Here is a 22814-nt window from a genome sequence, read left to right on the forward strand (position 1 = left end):
GTTTACATGCTGTTTGTGTATATTTATTACTTATCTTTTTATTTTATTCATATGCCTTTCAGAAGTTAATTTTTTTCACAGACTTTGTGATGTGGAGGGAAAATACACAATACATACATACATTACATATATATGTATATATGTATGTATATATATATATATATATATATATATATATATATATATATATATATATATATAAAACACAAGCAGCCCTTATTGCCACAGATCTTACTGTGATTCTTCCTAAAGCTTTATTTTAAGGTATACGATACGTAAATGAATAAACTTCTTCTTGGGAACACACGGTGACAATTGCCATGAAAAACTCCCGAAGAGAGCACAAGGAAGAAACCAGACTCCAAAGGGAAGCCGTCGTCTTCTGCATGATGGCAGAGAATGGGATTTTCATTTTAGTGGATGATGCTAATGCTTGAATATCAAGGGAGAATAAAACACTATTGTCCTGATATGTTGGACAGCTGATGTATCAATCTGTGTAGTATTTTCCTCTTAGCCAAAGCGTGAAGTTGACCTATGGTCACTTTTTGCCGGAGAACATGGTCAAATTTTGGAGCATCCCAGTATTAAAATTTTTTGGAATCCATTTTCGTTTCTCTTCATTCTCATTATCTGGTTAATAAGTATGCCAGTTTTTCTATATGCTTTCCTGCTGTTTGTTTTCCTTTGAAAACATCATGACCAGCTAGACCAGGATTCAATGTTTTGTACGGGCTCTCTAAAGGGAGATTCCCAGCCTTTATTAATGAAGTAGAAATGTTGATCTAACATCTGGATTTGTTTAGTGGCATAGTGATAGGTTTGTTGGTGCATAGAAGAAGAGATACATACAAATAGATGATACGTGGACTTCCTGTTTCATTGAAACTACTGTATTTCTCTGTATGTCATATGTTTTCAATTTATAAAATTATAAAATAAATCAGAATCTGTTTATTTGTACAATGGAATTTGAAGCAGTGACTTTTCACGCACTTTGCCCCCTTGAGCTGGACCGATTGTGAATGCGGGATCAGTTCAGGACGTGGTCTGAGTACGGTTCGTTTCAAGTCTGCTTTGTGGGTCATACACTGTGAAGAGCTTCAGTCCAAAAAGGAACAAGTGTGAATTGGAAATAGACCGAGGCCTTATAAGAGCTGAACCAGGAAGTGAGCTGAGAGCGCTTTCAAGGCCAGAGACAGTATGAATGCAAAGAAAGCTGTTTTCTTTCTATCGGCCCACTTTCTGGTCCCCTTTAAGTGGATTGAGTTTGGTTCTTTTAAAGAGGGACATATGTGAAAACACCCTTAGTAAACCAGCACAAAAAGTCTGAACAGACTAAAGGTACTTTCACACATACAGTGACTCGCAGCGACAGAGTGACCGGAGACAATTCATTTTTAACAAGAGCTAGCAACTTCCGGCGACATGAGCGACAGCGACCGTTGGTGACTAGATGTGACCGTGTCCAGCGACATGACAGAGTTGAGAAAAGTTGAACTTTATGCAAATTTGGAGCAGCGAATACCAATGGGAGTGAAGACAGTAGAGCGCACATGATGCGTGAGCTGCCATGCTCCCTGCAAGTCTGAATTATTTTGTGGACAGTCTGGTGCTTGCACTTTTGCTGCTTCTCCTTCATCTCGTAGGATATGGTGAATATATACACTGGTGAATTTTATATACAAACTCTCTCCCTCCAGAGTGTTTCATTTTAGTGGCAAGAAAACTGATGTGTTTTCAAAAGTGGAATGCTAGTTGTGCCACTACTGATAAATGTTACCATGGCAACCTACTGGTAGGAACACCTACTGGTGACTTCATAGTACAGCGACTGGTGACTTGCAGCAATAAAAAAAAATCGCTTTAATGTGCGTTCTCACTAGCAAGTGCCAAAGTGACAGGAGACCATTCATTATTTATGTACATATGTGACACGCAAAGCTGTGATTCCAGTGAGAGCGAAAAGCTACTTGTCTCTTGACTCAAAAAATGGAAGTAAAACTTCCATGTTTTCATCTTATCCTGTTTTATATATATGTGTGTGTGACCTCTTGTTAAAGGTGTCTAGAGACGTTACAAAGAAAAATAAAGCTTGGAAGGAAGTAGCGGAGATTGTTGGTGTCTTTGGAGAGTGTTTGTAATACAAGTGCATGAAGTTTCCGCTGCTAATCAGCAAATAGGTTATATGAAGCCTGGCACGAAAAACAAACAACCAAATTTTCACACGATTAGCGTGTTATTTAATTTGTGTTTCACTAGTAATCAATCGATCAATCAATCAACGTTGCTAGTAGCTAGCACACACTGCTAATCTGCTAACAATGCTAATACTTAACCATATACTTATATTTCTAGACAAAGCAACAAAACAAGCAAGTGCAGACTGACATAATAAAACTGAAGTGTTGAACACAACGAGTGTAAGTCAACAGTAAGTAAAAGAGAGTTTGTCATTATTGGTGAGTTTGTTACACATAATTACACTGCACATAAAAAACAGTCTGCATAATCTTTATTTGTGTCATTTCCTTGTGAAGGTGGCAGCCAATCATTATTTTCAACGAAATACGCCTTTTCACTCTGAAATAAATCCCACTGTTGCATTTCGATTTCTGTTAAAGGATGTCTATAGCAGTGGGGATTTACCACAAGCTCTGTGTTAAAACACTTCATCTGAGGCTCTGAGACTCCTGGATCATACATCCCTGGTCTTTGGTATGGACTGTGTTTGTGTTAACACTGTCTAGACCTTCTCTGTATGGCTGTGTCTTTTTGAGACCGTCCTGTCCTTGTGTGTATGCTACTCCTTTTGTTCTTTAGAAGACTGCGGAACTTTTTTAAAGCAGAAGAACATTGCTTTTGAAGTTCAATGTAGCTGTAAACCCAATTTAACGCCCCACTGCATGTGTATTCAGTATGAAAGTGATTCTCGCGCACATTTCACTACGTTTGGATAGTGTGAATGATTTACAGCTTTCCCCTGTCCCTGATGCGTGTGTGTGTATGTGTGTCACTCCCCACAAACTGCATGAATTACAGGCCTTCTACTCTGTATTTGATTTTGGCCAGCTGTTCTCTTTTAATATCACCATCCGCCTTCAGATCACATTCTGCCCATGAATGAAAGCCCACAGCTACAATTTCCATCTGTAATTTATCGATGCAGTGCCACAGTGTATTCGAGACAATGTTAACCACTAGGGAGAGTCTATCACCCTTGTCGCTGCTCTCAAGCCATGTATGCTATTTACATTTACATTTTGCCAATTTGGGGAAAAAATCTAGGTATCAGTATTCGGATTTAAGTGGGCATGGCCTTGCTTCCGGGCGCACAGTGGCTTAGTGGTTAGCTGCCCTGTGTGTGCAGAGTTTGCGTGCTCTCCCCGTGCTTCAGGGGTTTCCTCCGGGTACTCCGGTTTCCTCCCCCAGGCCAAAGACATGCATGGTAGGCTGATTGACATGTCCAAAGTGTCTGTAGTGTATGAATGGGTGAGTGAACGTGTGTGTGAGTGTGCCCTGCGATGGATTGGCACCCCATCCAGGGTGTACCCCGCCTTGTTCCCCATGCTCCCTGGGATAGGCTCCAGACCCCCCACGACCCAGTAGGATAAGCAGTATAGAAAATGGATGGATGGATGGATGGCCTTGCTTCCTTCCTTCTGTCCTTCCCTCCATCCTGTTTCTGTTCCAGATGTAAAAGTGCCAGCACTGTGTGAATTCTGGTTCTCACAGGGCCAAATTGTGATGGTTAAATGACCGGGTCAGAGTATCTCCAAAATGGAAGGTCTTGTGGGGTGTTCCCGGTATGCAGTGGTTAGTACCTACCAAAAGTGGTCCAAGGAAGGACAACTGGTTCATGGGCGCCCAAGTGGGGAGTGAAGGCTAGACCATCTGATCCGATCCCAGAGAAGTGCTACTGTATGTAACATATGTGTGTGTGTGTGTGTGTATATATATATATATATATATATATATATATATATATATACATATACATATATACGTATATTTATCTATCTATCTATCTATCTATCTATCTATCTATATATATATATATATATATATATATATATATATATATATATATATATATATATATACACATACACTATGTTACTCAATCACGTGAAATGTTGTCTTAATATTATCATGGAGTCATTGGGATGTTTTTGCACTGCTAAATGCCTCTACACTTTGGAAGGTGGCAGGGGAAGCCGTTTCCCAGGTCCTTCATTCTCCTCGAGGAGGCATTTTTGTGCTTTTACCTCACCGCAGCCATAAATAATTTCTCTTATGGCTTCCAGATGTCCCATTGCCAGATCTGCAGCACAACACACACAGAGCACATACACACAAATATATACTTATATACCACTACTTATATACGTAGACTTCTCTACATCCTTTGCTGCACACCCCTCAATCTTGAACTGAGAGAAAAGCAAGTTTATATCAGCGCTCACTGTTTCTCATGAGCCTACAAACCCCTCACACTCTCTCAGCCAGCCATGAACATGTTTTTACAGTCTCACACTGCAACAAGTTCTCTCAGTGCAACAAGTCACTTTTGTACAGAATACAGGTGGGACTGAATGATCAGTCCAGTATCACAGTATTCTGTGTATCAGGGCACCTAAATGCATATACTGGGTTTCTTACGACTGCAAATTTTCAGAATAGATGACATAATTGATCTACAACAGTGGCAGTGTAAATGTAGGTTTATTTGGGCTGGGAAACTTGATCAAGAAAGAACATGATCAAGGTTGCTCTTTGCCTTAAGTAATTTATTTATGTTTTCCATGATTTACACCTATGTTTTAGTGACATTTCATGTACTGTTCTATAATTTACAGTGCTGTTGAACTCTCTATTCTGATTGGTCAGAAGGTGTTGATTTTCTTCAAAAGTAGTTCACCTGAAAGGAGAGTCCCAGGTTTATATTAATGAACTCATAATATATCCTAATATATCCATAATAAATCCTCATAATAAACAAATTAAAAAAATGAAAGTCTTCTGTACTGTGGACTTTGGCGCTTTGTGAGAAGCTCAATTTCTTTGTCTTATAAACTTCAAGAGAGAAATATACATAAATGCTAAACTGTGTATCAGGACGGTCTGTGATGTGGATCGTGACACTGATATATGTATCTGAGTGTGTTTATTCTGTTGAGAGGTGGATACAGTAGTCCATGATAATTGCAGTCGGGATGGGGCAGTACTCCAGTATAATGACATACGGTGCCACTCTTATGTAAATAATAAAAAAACAAATTATTTCTGGATAAGTTGTGTCTCTTGACATATGACATAAGAATTGTTTCAAAAGAATATCATATCATTTATATATATATATATATATATATATATATATATATATATATATATCAAAGTCAAGAAAGAATCTGTGGTACTAAAGTGATCATATTTCTGTTTAGGATGTCTCATTTTTTATGAAAAAAACAAAAAACACTTTAAATGACTAGCTGTGAATTCGGAAAAATTGTGCTGTGGCCACAAACTGGAACAAATTACATAGCATGTCATTATTAAAAGCCTAAGTAGTGTTGATGTAGCCACTGTTCAAGTGCTTCCATGTGAGCTGAGTCAGCGTGGAAGTGTAGAGAGGCCTAGCTTGACCTTTTTGAAGCAAAAAAAAAGTTCTCCAACACCTATCACCCATGTGAATAACTAATTGTTCCTTTAAATTTAAAATCTGGTTGGGCCACCTTTAGCAGAAATAACTGCAACCAAATGCTTCTGATAACTGGAGATCAGACTTCCACTTACTTCTAGGACTAGGACTTACTCCTATGCTTGGGATCGTTGTCTTGCTGCATAATCCAGTTGCACTTGAGTTTCAGCTTATGGACTGAAGACCAGACATTCTACTTTAGGATTTTCTGGTAGAGAGCAGAATTCATGTTTCCCTCAATTATTGCAAGTTGCCCAGGCCCTGAAGCAGCAAAGCATCCCCACACCATCACACTTCCACCACCATGCTTGACCGTAGGTATGATGATCTTTTTATGGAATTCTGTGTTTGGTTTACACCAGATGTAACCCCTGTCTTCCAAAAAGTTCCACTTTCGACTGATCAATCTACAGAACATTTTCCAAAAAGGTTTGAGGATCATCAAGGCGTGTTTTGGCAAAATTCAGATGAGACTTAATATTCTTCTGGGTTAGCAGTGGTTTTCACCTCACCACTCTTCCATGGATGTCATTTTTGCCCAGTGTCTTTGTGATAGTGGAGTCATGAACACTGACCTTTATTGATGCAAGAGAGACCGTAGGGCCTTTCTTGTTGTCCTTGGCTCTTTTGTGTCTTCCTGGATGAGTAGTTGCTGTGCTTATGGAGGAATTTTGGAAGGTCGTCCACCTCTGGGAAGGTTCACTACTGTGCCGAGTTTTTCCATTTGGAGATAATGGCTCTCACAGTGGTTCTTCGGAGTCCCAGAACCTTTGAAATAGCTTTGTAAGGGTAAGACCTTTTAACCAACTTCATGCTGTTGAAAAAGTTCTAGTTAAGTGTTGATTTCATTGAACAGGGTTTGCAGTAATCAGGCCTGGTTGTGTCTAGTCCAGATAAACCCCATTATGAATGCAGTTTTATAAGCCACTTTTCCACTGCACGGTATGACTCGACTCGACTCGGCTTGCTTTACTTTTGTGAGCTTGCTTTTCCACTGCAGTTTAGTGCCGCCACAACGTAGGTGCCATTTTCCACTCGCCTTCACGCAGGAATAATGTTGTATTCCAAATGCCTTTCCTGTTCACTGAACATGGACCCTATTAAGGATGTAAAATAACGGCAGTCTAGACCCTATGTAGTGCTCGAAATGACTAAGTTAGATTCATCTGTGACAGGAGTGACTTCGATAAACGCCTGTTTGGAAATTGGTAACATGCGTAAAATTCTGGTAAAGCGTGGTAAAAATCTAAGACAGAATCCTTTGTTGTAATTTTATCTGTAATGAGATAAATAATACATTATTTTCAATTAATAGAATATTACCATACACAAAGTATACATTAAATGGCACAAATTTATTCAGGCAAAATACAGAACCACTCGTTAAGGAGAATTCCCTACTCCCTCAGTGAGTGGCTCGCATTTAGTGTCGGCTCGGCCCACTTGGAACCTCGACCGGGGTGGTAATAATAAAAGTACCAGGTGCTATCCACATTGGAAAGCCCCCAAAAAGCGACCAGAGTCGAGTCGAGCCGTACCATGCAGTGGAAAAGTTCCAATAGATTTAGCAAATTAGTATTAAAAAAATAAATTAAAAAAATAGAATTAGTAACTATGGGGGCAAATACATTTTCACACAGGCCCAGCTGGTAATTGATAACTTTTTTGCTTCAATAAATTACATAATAACATTATCATTTAAAAAGTGTATTTTGTGTTTATTCAGGTAGCCTTTGTTTAATCTTAGATTTTGTCTGAAACAATTTAATATGAGATATACACAAAAACAGAAGAAATCAGGGTGGGGCAAATACCTTTTCACAATACTGTATATATATATATTCAGGATTATTTTAAACAGAAGTAGTAACGAGAGGTGTAGGTGGTGTGATCGTGTTCATGATGCGGATAAAGGCGACCCACTTCTTTATCAGAGTGCTGGCCTGAAATCCTGCGTCTGCCCTTTTCAGATTCCAGTTTCTGCTGCTCCTCAGAGAGTTGAGCTCCTTCATCCTAGATGTACTGTAACACTGGAGACAAGTCAGTTATAACGTTCAACAGCAATAATAATTGTTGTGTCTGTTGTACCAGTGTGACAGCCAATTTGGAGAGCAATGTGTTTAAATGCAGTGTCACTTTTGGACGTTGTGCTGCTCAGATACTCAAAGGATTGATTTTTGTATCATCCTCACGGTGTATAGGACAAGGAAAACCTGCTATACTCACTGTACTGTGCCTCAGATTCCTGTTCTTGGCTGACAGGACTGGAACATGATGATCTTTTGCTTGTGTGGCACATCTGCCTCAAGGTTTGACATGTTGTGTGTTCTGAGATGCTTTTCTGCTCACCATGATTGTAAAGGGTTGTTCTTAAAGTGACGATATTCTTCCTGTCAGATTGAACCAGTCTGGCCATTCTTCTCTGACTTCTCTGATCAGCTAGGTGTTTCCAATCACAGAACTGTCACTTAGTGGAGTGTGTGTGTAAACTCTAGAGAATGTTGCGTGAAAATCTAAGGAGTTTCTGAAATTCTTAAATGAACCCATCTGACACCATCAACCATGCCATAGTCATGGGACAAGGGACTTTTTTCCCCCATTCTGATGCTTGAACATTAACGGCAGTTCTGATGCAGAATTTATGAAGTCCTTGTTATCCTGTGGATCAGGTTGTTTTAATCCCAGCTCCTCATATGTGATTAGGTATATCTTATACATGTAATCAGTGCCTTTGGAAATTTACCTCCCATTATTTGCAGTGTTAGCATTTATTACTGAGGTATTTCTACCCTTTGAATTGATGCTTATCTGATCATATCTTGTCTCTCTATAGCCAAACCCTTCACCTCCAAAGTGAAGCAGATGCGCCTGCACAAGGAGGACTTTGAGATCCTGAAGGTGATTGGTCGAGGAGCGTTTGGAGAGGTACGCATGTAGCTCGTGTAATGAGTTATATCATTTTGCCCCATAAAGCCCGCCATATCATTTTAGCGGAAGGAGTTGTCCGTATAAAACCATTTTGAATTGCCTCAGAGGATGGTTTAATATGCCGCGAAAAAAAAAGCAAAAAGTGCGGTAGGATAATCATAAATCTAATTACATAAAAGTGTATCTGTCTTCACATTTTCTTTTTGTTTAAGTTGGTGAGGAGAGAGGATAGGCAACAGTCTGCTCCTCCATATAAATTTCTTCAATGTATTTCAATATAATTTTTTTTTAATTCTCAGCAATAGCCAGTGGGATCATGATTCAGAAATATGGAGCATGTTTACACTGTAATATCAGCTTCTAGAGTCCAAAAAACCTATTTGGTCAAGAACTTAAAGGGTGCAGATTTTGTTATCATAGATTCCTTGTAAGCATGCAAGAATGTTTATTATACTCAGAAGATGGGTAAAGGGCTCTCTTCGATACTTCTGTAGAATAACTGGTAATGTCACTAAACATGATGCGTTCACTGTGGAATGTGTGGTAGACAGGTATGCCAAGAAAGCCAACGCTTTTTTGCCAAGACCTGGTTGTTGAGCATTGGCCCTGTGAACTAGAGGGCTCTGGAGAGAGGCCCAGCATTAAAGCCCACATGGCTGGTTGTTTTTATTGGGGTTTTATTTCACAGTATCTCTGCTTTGTCTCTCAGCCTGTGCCAGAATAGCCTGTATTGCTTTAACACATGGAAAACATTCTTAAGCCAGAGTCAAAAATGACTCTGCCAAAATGATTTGGCAACCTGTCGCAAATTAACAAGGCAATTTATTCATTTGTGCTAAGGCGCATTCTGAATCTCGCCCTTCCTGTCAGACACAGCTGGAACCAGCAGCATATGAAAATAAATACAGCACTTGTTTTATATTATGAAGCCTTTTCCAAGGAAGTGAAGCTGAGGGGAATTGGACAGGGAAACGGTTTGGGACAAGTTATCTTCATGCTCCAGGGGGATTCAGTGGGATTGGGATATTTGAGTGACCCTATGTTTGGAACAGGATTCTATTTTCAGCAGGTGTTGTACATTATATTACTGCTTATTTACTAGCAAGCCATCCAAAGCCATCTAATTGTAATACCTACCAAGACTAACAGGACTCCTGGAGTGAACTACAGGTGAAATAGAGATTAAACATGGAGTCATTTACAAAGACAAAATGTTCATAAGTTGCTCAGTGTGGCCATGCAAATCCTGAACTGACACACACCAGTGGTCGTAATTTTTCTGTTTTTATAAAGTTTTCTATGTTTTAATTGTTGCACAGGAGTGGCTTGATGAAAGCCTCAGACTGAGGAACTGGCATTTTAAATGTTAGGGAGCAAAGAGAACTGTGAAAGCTAGTCCACCACGAGTAAAGCCAGAGGCCAAGAGCAGCGTGTTCCCTCCCTGATCAAATCACCATGTAGGGAACAAAAACACTGCCAAAGAATTAGTATTGTGTTACCGTATGCCTAGTGGGCACTGCACAACTTTTGAAATCCCACACTACGTGACATTTAGTGTCTGCGGTCTGTTGTTTGGTTGATGTAGAGGTGTGCACTAAAGAAGCAAGCGTGAAAGTTGATTGTCAGAAGAAGAAAAAAATCACAAAATTTGTTCACACCTTTTTGTTCATGAGATTTTTCTTTCTTTCTTTAAAAAAAAAAAAAAAATTGTCAATTGTAGTTTAAGGTCCCATGTCATTTCTCTAAAGCTTAGTTACAAGTCAGGTAAGAATTTCTTTCCAGTATCTTAACATAGTTCCTGTCAATTTTAACCCACATTTTCATTAAATGGATGCAGTCGGTGCACATTTATCCATGTGTGCAACCTGTTTAATGTACAGTGACCTCCACTAATATTGGCACCCATGGTAAATATGAGCAGAGAGGGCTGTGAAAAATTGTCTTTATTGTTTAACCTTTTGATCTTTTCTTTAAAAAATTCAAAAGGTTCAAAAATACTCTGCTCTCATGGATATAAAACAATTGCAAACGCAACACAGGTTTATTAAAAATTAAAAATGAAAATATAAATGGGAATATACTTCAAATATATTTTTCTCATATGAATTCATAGAGGTGCCAATAATTGTTGCACACATATATTTAACAAAGTTGTTTTTTTTTTATAAACCTGTGCTTTGTTTGCAATTGTTTGGTATGCATGAGAGCAGAGTATTTTTGTGAATATTTTGAATGAAAGATCAAAAGATTAAACAAGAAAGACAATTTTCCACAGCCTTATTTGCTCATATTTACCAAGGGCAGGGGCGGACTGGCAACAAAAAGCAGCCCGGGAATTTGCTGTCAAGCAGCCCCAATTTGTTACACCAAATTTGAACTGACACAACATGTTTCTCGATCAATGAATCATTGATTTAAAAAACACACACAATCTGTTCATTTGCATTGTTTGTGTAAATCTATTGTGTATATATCTGTACATAGGCTATATACTGCTGGGGTTTGTAAAAAAAGACCGGCTTGCACAAGACTGGCCCACCGAAAAAAATCCCGAACTTCCCAATGGCCAGTCCGCGCCTGACCAAGGGTGCCAAAATTAGTGGAGGGCAGTGTATAATTTGGTGCTTCAATTGATGGATAAAATATTTTTATTCCTCTGTGAAGCTTGCATTTTAAAAGTAAAAATGATGTGTTTCTGTTTTGAAACAATGTATTCGGGTCATTTAAATCTGCTTAGGAAGAAATAAAATTAAATAAAATTTAAAAAGCCCTGGCCAAAATTCTGACACCAAGTCCTCTCTTTGGCCTTTTGTATGGTTGAGAATATTTCAGTATACTTTATTTTCATACATGTGGGAAAAAGGGTAGTGGTGGGACTCTCCACTCATGAAGGTCATGAATTCAAATGCTTGCACCACCAGTCCACCATGGCTGGGTCTTTGAGCAAGACCCCTAATCCTCAACTGCTTAATTATATCCTTTCTCAATGGTAAGTTGCTTTTGGTGTATGTGTGTGTGATTGTGCCCTGTCCAGGGTGTCCCCTGCCTTGCGCCCCAAGTTTCCTGGGATAGGCTCCAGGCTTACCCACAGCCCTGTGATAAGCGGTACAGAAAATGGATGTATGGATGGAAGTTGCTTTGGGTAAAAGTACCAGGCAAATGTAAAAATATGTCCTGTATTTCCATTTTCTTGAGTTGCTTGTACAGCTTTTTTTACTTAACTTTGTGAATTGTCTTTGGGCTTTGGAAAGATTTTAATTTCAAATGATTTAAATTAATAATTCATTAATTCAATGGATTATTCCTGTGAGAAGTGAGTGGTTGTCTGCAGCTCACAGGGGGGCATGGCTAGTGTAGTTAGAATGGCGTTGAGTGGGGGTGCATTTTAAACAATCTCAAGCATAAAGAATGATGGTCAAGTTTCATTGTTAGCTCAAAGTTATACGTTGCAGTTGTGCAGAGATTCAGCCTCAGTTAATGATTTCTAGTTACTAAGATTACTGTACAAGCAGGATAATGTTTAAGATGGTATTAGAATGAACTTTGAAGCTTTAGAGCTTTGAGCAGAGTGTACAAATGGGGAGATGAGAAAGCTGGATAGATTACAAAGGTGCACTAAAGCATTTCTCCCTGTAGAGATAAAGCGAGGGATAATCAGTCCCTCCAGGATGTTGTTATCACAGAAATTAATGCAAAATCAAGCAAACTCCACAATATTCAGAGGAGCTTGCAATTTTTTTTTAATTACCGTAGATTTGGGCCAAGACGCATCATGTGACATAATCACAACACGTGCATCGAACATGAGTACAATTAAAAGGTCTCATTTACCAACAAACATCACTGTGAAAGAATTTTGTGTGATTGCAATTTCGCCAATTCAAAAAGTTTTTTGCGAAAAAAAGCATAAAAAAAACTCCACAAGTTGCATCACAAATTTTGAAAAAAAGCTGCAACAAAATCAAGCACTTTTGGCCACAAAGATCACAAAATACTCTGCGAAATCCTGTATGGACTGTGTAATATTAAATAAAAATGGTATTGTGGCTAATGAAGGAAATCTCGGATCAAAGTGAAAAAAGATAAACGTGTTAATTATGAAGATTACTATGCTTTATTGTTGTCATTATCATTGCCAATGCAGAAAATGCTCTCATTCACAGGTAGCTGTTGTGAAGGTGAAGAACGCAGACAAAGTGTTTGCCATGAAGATCCTAAACAAATGGAAGATGCTGAAGAGGGCTGAGGTGGGCATGGCTTTAGAATCCAAGCTTCGTTTTTCCAGCACGATGCACACTACACTACAATGGGTTCGGGGTTTTGGACCTAAATCTAATGACCTTTTCATTATTAGCCTGAGACTGGAGTGGTCATGGAGTGTTTAGGAGTTGCTCAACCTTGTAGATCAGCACTAAACTTATCCTTATCCTTGATTCATGTTATTGGAACGTATTCAAAACAGTAATAAATACATAAGCTATAAATAAAGGTTTTCATTCTTTGACTTCATTTTACACAGATGAAGAAACAAGGAATCGTTGGGTTTTTTCTGGGTTCAGAAATGCACTGTGAAAATGGACTTTCACATGGTTTTTCACCTTCCTTTCTCAGACGGCGTGTTTTCGGGAGGAGCGGGACGTTCTGGTGAACGGGGACAGCCAGTGGATCACCACTTTACATTACGCCTTCCAGGATGAGAACAACTTGGTGAGGAACTTCCCATGATTTGCTTGGTAGTAATATTATTGGATGATTGTTGGAGGAAAGAGCAACCACACCATCAGTGAGCTTTCTGGTTCTCAAAGATATTTTAATAATGAAAGGAAAAGATCACTGTGGTTACTGGCTGCTGTCTGGCTGTTGATGTCAGATAAGCTTTGGAACTGAAAAGATGGGCTTGTCCCTGAATCTAATGTTATAGACGGAACCTTTCAGGGGAAATGATTTCACAGCTGGTGTGTGTGTGTGTGTTTGACTCCTGCTGAGAGAGACTTTCCCATGTCTGTGTTTATGGAGCAGTGAAAAGAGAGAGGGGTGTGTTGTAGATTATCTGTGTGATTCAACTCTAACAAATGATTTTTGTAGCTGCAATGAGGAAAACTTGTTATGGCATTCAAAGATTTCTGCATTTCAGAGTCTGATTGTTCGTCTGTTTTATAAGTAGATTGGCACGATTGTGGCGTGGCAGTGATGCGACTAAACAGGGCACTTTAGTTACAGTCACAGTCTGCTGACTGCAGAGACTTAAGTTGTTATTTTGATTAATGTACACATAATTGTGGCGCACAGTTTGTGGGAAAAGAACACTAAGAAAGCATTCATAGAGGATGTGAGGTTATTAGATGGTAGCCTGAGTGTGAAGTAGAAAATAGGTCTGGGTTATGGAGTGATGGAGGGGTATCACACCTCTTGGTGTACTGCAGCAGTATAAACTTCTTCACTCGCATCTACTGAGCTGTGAATAAAATAAAGTTTCAGCAGAAATGTTCAGCAGAAATGTACAGCAAAAATGTTCAATAAAAATGAAACTGGAAAAAAATTAAAAAATAAAATGAACTTAAGTAAGAACGAGAGAATGTAGAATAAGATTGTCAGGAAAGGGAATGGGTATGGAATGTCTCAACCAGTGCTCAGTAGTCAGGGAGTCGGACATTTTAAGTGCTGTCTCAATCGCAAAATATTTCTAGTCCACTGGAACGTTTTCTCCCTAAAAAGATCCCACAATGCACCACAAAAACCAGCGAGCATCAATGCTCACTATGTTCCCTTACTGGAAATGGCGTCATATTTTCTGAAGCCGCTCAAAAAATGGTGGACGAACTCTCACCCAACTTCGTCTACAAATGTAAGTAGTTTGTTATCGTTCTTGTGGCTCTCAATTGATTACTTACGTTAGAGATTTCGAACATTAAAATTCATTTAATGTTTGTTTGAGTCTAATAACTTTTAGCTAGTCCTCTAGCTAGCCTGCGAAGTACCGTGACAGAAATGTGTGTGATTAAGCTAACAAATATATAAGGCATATAATGTCAGAAAGATATCAGTCCTGCCTGATGTTGATAAATGCCATTGGTGAAGTTTTACAACGTGAGTATGTACAGTGGTGCTTGAAAGTTTGTGAACCCTTTTGAATAGAATGTTCTATATTTCTGCATAATATACAACCAAAAACATCAGATTTTCTCATTCCTAAAAGTCCTAAAAATAGACAACAAGAACCTAATTAAACAAATGAGACAAAAAGTATGTGAACCTTTGCTTTCAGTATCTGCTGTGAGCCCCTTGTTCAGTAATAACTGCGACTAAATGTTTCCGGTAACTGTTGATCAGTCAACTTGGAGGAATTTTAGCCTATTCCTCAGTACAGAACAGCTCTGTGTGCTTAGGCTCATTGTCTTGCTGCATTTCCCATTTTCTCTTGAGATTCAATTCATGGATAGATATCCTGACATTTTCCTTTAGAATTCACTGCTATAATTCAGAAGTCATTGTTCCATCAACAATGCCGGCCTTCCCCAGATGCAGCAAAACAGGCCCAAACCATGATACTACCATCACCATGTTTCACAGATGGGATAAGGTTCTTATGCTGGAATGTAGTGTTTTTATTTTCTTCTTTCTTTCTTTTCTTCTCATTTAAACCAAAAAAAAATGTTTGGTCTCATCCATCCACAAAACATTTTTCCATTAGCCTTCTGGCTCATGCACATGATCTTTAGCAAACTGCAGACAGGCAGCAGTGTTCTCTTTTGGAGAGCAGTGGCTTTCTCCTTGCAACCCTGCCATGCTCACCATTGTTGTTCAGTGTTCTCCTGATGGTGGACTCATGAACATTAACATTAGCCAATGTGAGAGATGCTTTTAATTGCTTAGTAGTGACCCTGGGTTCCTTTGTGACCTCGTGGACTATTACACATCTTGCTCTTGGAGTGATCTTTGTTGGTCGACCACTCCTGGGGAGGGTAACAATGGTCTTGAATTTCCTCCATTTGTACACAATCTGTCTGACTGTGGATTGGTGGAGTCCAAACTCTTTAGAGATGGTTTTGTGACCTTTTCCAGCCTGATGAGCAACAACTCCTTTTCTGAGGTCCTCAGAAATCTCCTTTGTTCACGCCATGATAGGCTTCCACAAACATGTGTTGTGAAGATCCCTGGTTTTTAAATAAAACAGGGCGCTCACTCACTCACACCGGTCTTGTCATCCTGTTGATTGAAAACACCTATATATATATATATATATATATAACACTGATTCTACAGCTTGCTTTTTTGAGAAGCAAAATATACTACACTCATCACAGTTAGCTGGCTAGCTTGTTGCTTACAAAAGACAAACATGACCGCCTCCATGTTTTTTTAATTCCCCTTAAATGCATATTTAATGATAATGATATCATTCCAAGCTGAAGCTGACGTCTCATTCCAAGCTGAAGCTGACGTCCCACTTCTGAGGTTATTTGAATGCAGACTTTGGGTTACTGATCAGAAGGTCAGGGGTTCAAGCCCCAGCACTGCCAAACTGCCAGTATAGGGCCCGTAAACCTATCTGTTCTAGAGGCTCCATAACATGACCGATTCTGCGCTCTGACCCCAACTTCTGAGAATTTGTTTTTATGAACCATTATGTCAGTGGAAATGCACCTAGGGATGGGTTTCACTTTCTGATCTATTAGATGATCTTTCTCTATCGGTTTTGTGTATTCCCATAGTCTCGTATTAGTTCTTCTTTCTCCTTTCTCCTGCAGTACTTGGTGATGGACTACTATGTCGGTGGTGATCTGCTGACTTTGCTCAGCAAGTTCGAGGACCGCTTGCCTGAGGACATGGCTAAATTTTACCTGGCAGAGATGGTGATGGCTATCGACTCGGTCCACCAGCTGCACTACATCCACAGGTAAGCCAGTTGTATAGGCTTTAGGAGGGTTTCACTCTGGCAGTTTAGTCTGAAACAGAGCATGGTTTGCATGAAAAATTAGCAATGTGAACGCTGTCATGTGGACCAGGAAGCGCATGACGGTACCGAACCCGAGACTACCTCTAGGTTGCACTGGAAATGTGCTGCGATTCCCGTGAATGTGAACTAGACTCGTACTCGGGTCCGCACTTGTTCAGGAAGTAAAGTAACCTGCACGTGTGTTCTAGCCAATGACGACATCATTAGTTTCCACAACACACATGTACCATGAGTGGCAGGGGATTTTGTGGGACACCGAAGAGGTGTATAATATCTGCTGCAGGTAATAACACCAAAATATATATTTTTTTAAAATATGGTGAGTCGTATTGTGTTCTCCATGCTACTTTATGATGACGTAAGATGAACGCAAATGGGTTCGATAGAATCAACCCGAGTCTGAAACCAGACCAACGCCGCAGAGGCACTGGGAACAATCGCACTCGGATTCGGACCGCAGCAAATGTGCCCAGTGTGAAAACCACATCAGAGTCTCATCAACTTGCCTTAGCTTAACTTAGCTTAGCTTAGCTTGTCACTGGGACCATTCTGCAGTTTCAGGATATTTTGACTTGAATTATGTTCCCACTATTGTAAAGCTTGTAATCATAAAAATGAATGACTTCCAATAGTGAGCATCAGTCATCATGCAAGTCATTCATTTGTAATAAGATGGAGATTGACCGAATGACAGAGCAAAGTGGGCGGAGCTACACAAAGACGTTGAGCTGAATTTAAATTTAATCAAATAAGAAGCAAAGCTACAGTATGTGGCAGTTTTTTGGTTCCTATTAGATGTTTGCGATTTTTTACACATGGATAACATTTATGCACGAGTCCTTTCCCTCCATTTGAGGTAATACATCTGGTTTATGGTTAAAACGAATGAAACATCTCATTTTCAGTGGAAGGATGTTTGATTTGTGGTCTAATAAGTGGTTTAACATACATTCTGTAGGTAGCTGTATAGTTTGTGTGGATATATCGCAGTAAGCAGGCACTATCGGGGAACTCCTAGCATCCAGCAGTGAACAATAAGTGATTTATGTGACACAAGGTTAAAACAATAAATAGTGAAAACGCAGGTTTAGATCTTTCGAAATCTTGAACTCTTATCCCATCACAATTCCGCTTAGAGTGTGAAATGTAGTACGCTGTTTGCGCTAAAGGTTTCAGCCCTGACAAAGAGATGCTCATGAATAAAAATCATGTAAAGCAAATGCCAGATTGCTGTGGTGTAACAGGATTTTCTTCAGTCAGACAGACACACGTGTGAGTGTTGCTGGGAAACCTGGCGCTGTAAATACACAGGAAGTGGCTCGTTCTCGTTTGCTTAAAGATGAGCACCGGTTGCTCCAAGCTTTGCTGTGATTGATGTGTTTGCGCTTGTGAAGGGTGGGACTTTAATCAACCCTGCAGACAGAAATACACCCCGCCCCCCAACACCCTCTAAAACACATAAACACATTCTCACATACATTTATGTTTATGCACACCCCCAACACATACGCGTTCTATTCTTGCCGTGATAATTGCATGCTGGTTTTGGGGTTAGTGGGGGGAAGCAGTGAGGCTGTAATGAAGGGGTGAGAGGTGTGGTCAGCTTGCTCTTATGAGAGCTTGGCACATCTTGCTATGGGAGGGTGGGGACGGTGTGGCCGACTCCCCTGAGAGTAAACAGTGTGTGTGTGTGTGTGTGTGTGTGTGTGTGTGTGTGTGTGTCTGTTCTGTGTAACATGTAAAAATAACTAGTGAACAGGCATCCTTGATGCATAGTTGTATTTCAGTAAAAATAACACAGACAGACAGAAATATCCAAATTGTGGTGCACCAAGACAGAGCATGGTACACCAATAAAGAAAAGCTTATGTGAATAAATAGTAAATAAGTACAGGCTAGAAACGGCAGCATGGCACACACTTTCTTTACAAACACTCATATTAAGCCTCTTACAGTCCCTTCTGAAAGTATTGGAACAACAAGGCCAATTCTTTTGTTTTGCTATACACTGAAGGGTCATTCCGTCTCAAGTGGTCCAATAATTGTAAAGTTGATTGCTTGACTGTTTTTAATTGATCAATTTTTTTGAGTGATTACCTCTATGTATTGTCAGAGCAAAACCACCAAAATGTTGTGTTATTTGGTTTAACTACGACAACCATCTTTGTGTCGTGGCACACAACTAATTTTGGTTATACAGCTGTTTAAACTAGCTCTGTAACCAGTGGACCCTCAAACTCAAAACTTTTACAGCAGAATGCTACTATAGAGGACTTATTTGTGTGAAAATGTCAGGTGCGTATTTGGTCCCCAACCAGAGATATTCAACCCAAAAATGTCTCGCTCACATAAAAAAGAGAAGTCTAAAACCTGAAATGTTCTGCATACATATACTTGCACCCTAAAAACTCAAACCCTTCTCATTATAAATTAACCCTAAATGTAGAACTGTGAGCAATCTTGAGCATTACATTTGGACTTAGGTTCTAAGTCTAAGGAACAAGAATGTGCAAAATGATTATATATGTACCTTGTAATGTGCTCTAGAAATCAGTTTAGTTCCAAGGAGCTAGGAGCATCCTGAGCCGAGATGTTGAAGTTTCCGTAAACAGCTGAATAACCAAAATTTGTTGTGTGCCATGACACAAAGATAGCCGTCGTAGTTAAACCGAGTCATATAAAAAAGAGGTAATCACTCAAAAAAACAGAAAAATAAAAATGGTCGAGCAACCTTCATTGGACCACTTGAGATGGAATGACCCTGAAAACATTTGGGTTTGAGATGAAAAGATGAACAAGACGACGGATCAGAATTTCAGCTTTCATTTCTGATATTTACATCTAGTTGTGTTAAACAACCTAGAACATGGCACCTTTGGTGGCAAAATACACGATTTTTAGGCGAGCAACAGTATTGGAACAGATATTAATCTTGGCTTGCTTTTCTCCCATAGACAGCTCTCTGGTCTTTATGTTGGTTTAGCTTTTTTAACAACAAATGCAGTCTTCACAGGTGAAACCCAGGGCTTAAACCAAGAGTAGACATTCAGAGCTATTAAATGTTTAAACAATCAGTCTAACAGGGCACACCAGGGAAGCAAAAAACACCTGTCAGTCACAGGTTCCAATATTTTTGATCACTTGAAAAATAGGTGGGTCCAAACAAAAGGTGTTTACCACATATAGATGTAAATATCAGGAAATTAAAGCTGAAATTGTGATCTATCATCTCATTCATCTTTTGATCTCAAAACCAAATCTTTTCAGTGTATAGCAAAAGCAGTAGAATTGGCCTTGCTGTTCCAATACATTTGGGGGGACTGTACAGTGCAGTGCTGTGCCTCATCCTGATTTCTTCTGTTTTTGAGTATTTCTCATACTAAATTGTTTCAGAAATTAAAACGAAATGTTATATAAAACAAAGGCAACCTGAGTAAACACAAAATAGAGTTTTTAAATAATAATGTTAATTATTGAAGCAAAAAACTTATTCAGTACCAACTGGGTCTGTGTGAAAATGTATTTGCCCCTGTAGTTACTAATTCCGCGAATGTATGAAACTGTATTCATAATGGAGTTCAGCTGGACTAGACGCAACCAGGCCTGATTACTGCAAACCCTGTTCAATCAAATCAAAACTTAAATAGAATTTTTTCAACAGCATGAAGTTGGTTAAAAGGCCTGACCCAGTAACACACTGTGGAAATTCCAGAAATGATGAAGAAGAAGGTGATTGAAATACATCAGTTTGGGAAGGGTTATAAAGCTATTTCAAAGGCTCTGGGACTCCAAAGAACCACAGTGAGAGTCATTATCTCCAAATGGAAAAACTCGGCACAGCAGTGAACCTTCCCAGAAGTGTCTGACCTTCCAGAATTCCTCCAAGAGCACAGCAACAATTCATCCAGGAAGTCACAAAAGAGCCAAGGACAACATCAAATGACCTACAGGCCTCTCTTACATCAATAAAGGTCACTGTTCATGACTCCACTATCACAAAGACGCTGGGCAAAAAATGGCATCCATGGAAGAGTGGTGAGGTGAAAACCACTGCTAACCCAGAAGAACATTAAGGCTTATCTGAGTTTTGCCAAAACACACCTTGATGATCCTCAAAATTTTTGGGAAAATGTTCTGTAGACTGATATATAGTGGAACTGTTTGGAAGACAGGGGTCCCGTTTTATCGGGTGTAAACCAAACACAGAATTCCATAAAAAGATCATCATACCTACTGTCAAGCATGGTGGTGGAAGTGTGATGGTGTGGGGATGCTTTGCTGCTTCAGGGCCTGGGCAACTTGCAATAATTGAGGGAAACATGAATTCTGCTCTCTACCAGAAAATCCTAAAAGAGAATGTCCAGTCTTCAGTCCATAAGCTGAAACTCAAGTGCAACTGGATTATGCAGCAAGACAATGATCCAAAGCATAGGAGTTAGTCCTAGTACTAGAAGTAAGTGAAAGACTGATCTCCAGATATCTGAAGTGTTTGGTTGCAGTTATTCCTGCTTAAGGTGGCACAACCAGATTTCAAGTTTAAAGGGGAAATTAGTTTTTCACATGGGTGATAGGTGTTGGAGAACTTTTTTGGTTCAATAAAATAAATAAATAAAAACTGTATTGTGTGTTTATTCAGTTTGCCTTTGTTTTATGTTGTATTTTGTTTGAAGATCTAAAGCTATTTAGTATGAGATACACAAAAACAGAATAAATCAGGATCAAGATGACTTTCTCTGTGTCTGATAATATTTTTCCCATTTTAGCATTAGATTTGTTCAAATGCCTCCATACACGTCAGCCTCATGCCGAAGATGACATGATGATGCTAATTCTCTGATCAGCGCAAAAGTGGCCAGACTAGAGAGAGAAGCGCAGTGTTTAAGAGCTGTGCTCTCCTGCCCCAGATATTTGCATGAGCTCCTGCTGTGTTCAGTAAACCCTCAGCAAAGAGGAGTGGCCCATGTTTCTGTAGCCACAACTGAACCTTTCTCCACCAGACACAGCTGCATCTGTCCCTTTGTGTGTATATGTGTGCTGTGTTTGTGTGTGTGTGGGTTTGTGGGTGCGTGACCACTGCATTGTGTGTGTGCAGCAGGATATTGACCTGAGCCATATGCGCATTGTATTATTGATTAGTGCCATGTGTGCGATCGCGGAAGCTGAGCTGAGCTCAATTTTGGTTAACAAAACCTAACGACTGCTTCTTAAAACAGCGTCGCATGACTCATACTGGCTATGCAGATGACCTAACAAAGAGAGACAGGTACAGTCACCTTGGGCTGCAGTTCATTTTGTTTGAAAAAGTACCAGCACATGCAGATGAGCTCAGCAAGAGATTAATTTATTGGGTTTTATTGGAAATTTGTTGCTGAAATGGATTCAGTGTTGCAGCTTTAATCGTAAATCTGCAAAGCAGGGTTTCATTGCCAAAGAGACCCGCATTAACACCCTTCCTCACTCACTTCCCATTCTTTGTCTCATTTTCAATCTTTTTGTCTTATTCGCAGCCTGGTGGACAGGAAGCACACCTCCGTGGCTGTAACAAATGGATTAGCACTGAACCACAATGAGATCATGAGCCTAGCTTGGTGTTGAAGCAAGATGAGCGTCATGTCTGCCAATAATCATTATTAGTCTATGACTAGACTAGATATGGCTAAAACATCCAGACTCTTTGTTTTAAAGTAGCTTGTGTTGTTGCGTAAGTGATTTCATATATTCTTTTGGTTTAAAGCTAATTTCCACCAGGCCACCAGGTTAGGAGTCCATTCAACCACCTTCAAACTCAACTCTTCTGTCCGCTCTCTCACTGCCGTTGTAAGAAAATACTGAATAAAGGTAATCCATGAAAAGAAACCCCAACAACCCCATCTACACCGGTTTATAGCATTAGTTTGCTGTGCAGCTGGTTGCTTGGATTAAAAGTCTGCAGCTACAACAGTGATTTTATCCAAGCAAATGACACTCAGAGCTTAACAAAGGAGAACACCTTAGTGTTGCTAATCATGTTAGTCATGTTTACACGTTTGGTAAGTCTCTCTGGATGAGAGTATATACTAAATGTCTGTTGGACTAATCGATAAATCCTGAAATGCTTCTACACTGATTGGCTGAGGCTGAATAATGATTCGTTCACACCCGTCTTAATGTGTTGACTCCAGCGGGAGCCTGTTTGTTTATTTGCTCTACACTTGTTGATGACTCAGTGTTGATGACTTCCAGCTCTGT

The 22814-nt window shown here is 39.6% G+C and overlaps 1 protein-coding gene across 5 annotated transcripts in view; it reads left to right on the forward strand.

Moving 5' to 3' along the window:
• Nucleotides 1-22814, forward strand: part of cdc42bpab (CDC42 binding protein kinase alpha (DMPK-like) b) — a 75242-nt gene that overhangs the window by 12252 nt on the left and 40176 nt on the right. For all 5 annotated transcript variants that reach the window (XM_053613616.1, XM_053613621.1, XM_053613618.1 and 2 more), the window contains exons 2-5: nt 8535-8626; nt 12793-12876; nt 13241-13336; nt 16378-16526. In XM_053613616.1, coding sequence (XP_053469591.1) covers nt 8535-8626; nt 12793-12876; nt 13241-13336; nt 16378-16526 — 421 coding nt within the window. The remainder of the gene's footprint in view (nt 1-8534; nt 8627-12792; nt 12877-13240; nt 13337-16377; nt 16527-22814) is intronic.

Source organism: Ictalurus furcatus, chromosome 25 (assembly GCF_023375685.1).
Source record: "Ictalurus furcatus strain D&B chromosome 25, Billie_1.0, whole genome shotgun sequence".
Taxonomy (NCBI): domain Eukaryota; kingdom Metazoa; phylum Chordata; class Actinopteri; order Siluriformes; family Ictaluridae; genus Ictalurus; species Ictalurus furcatus.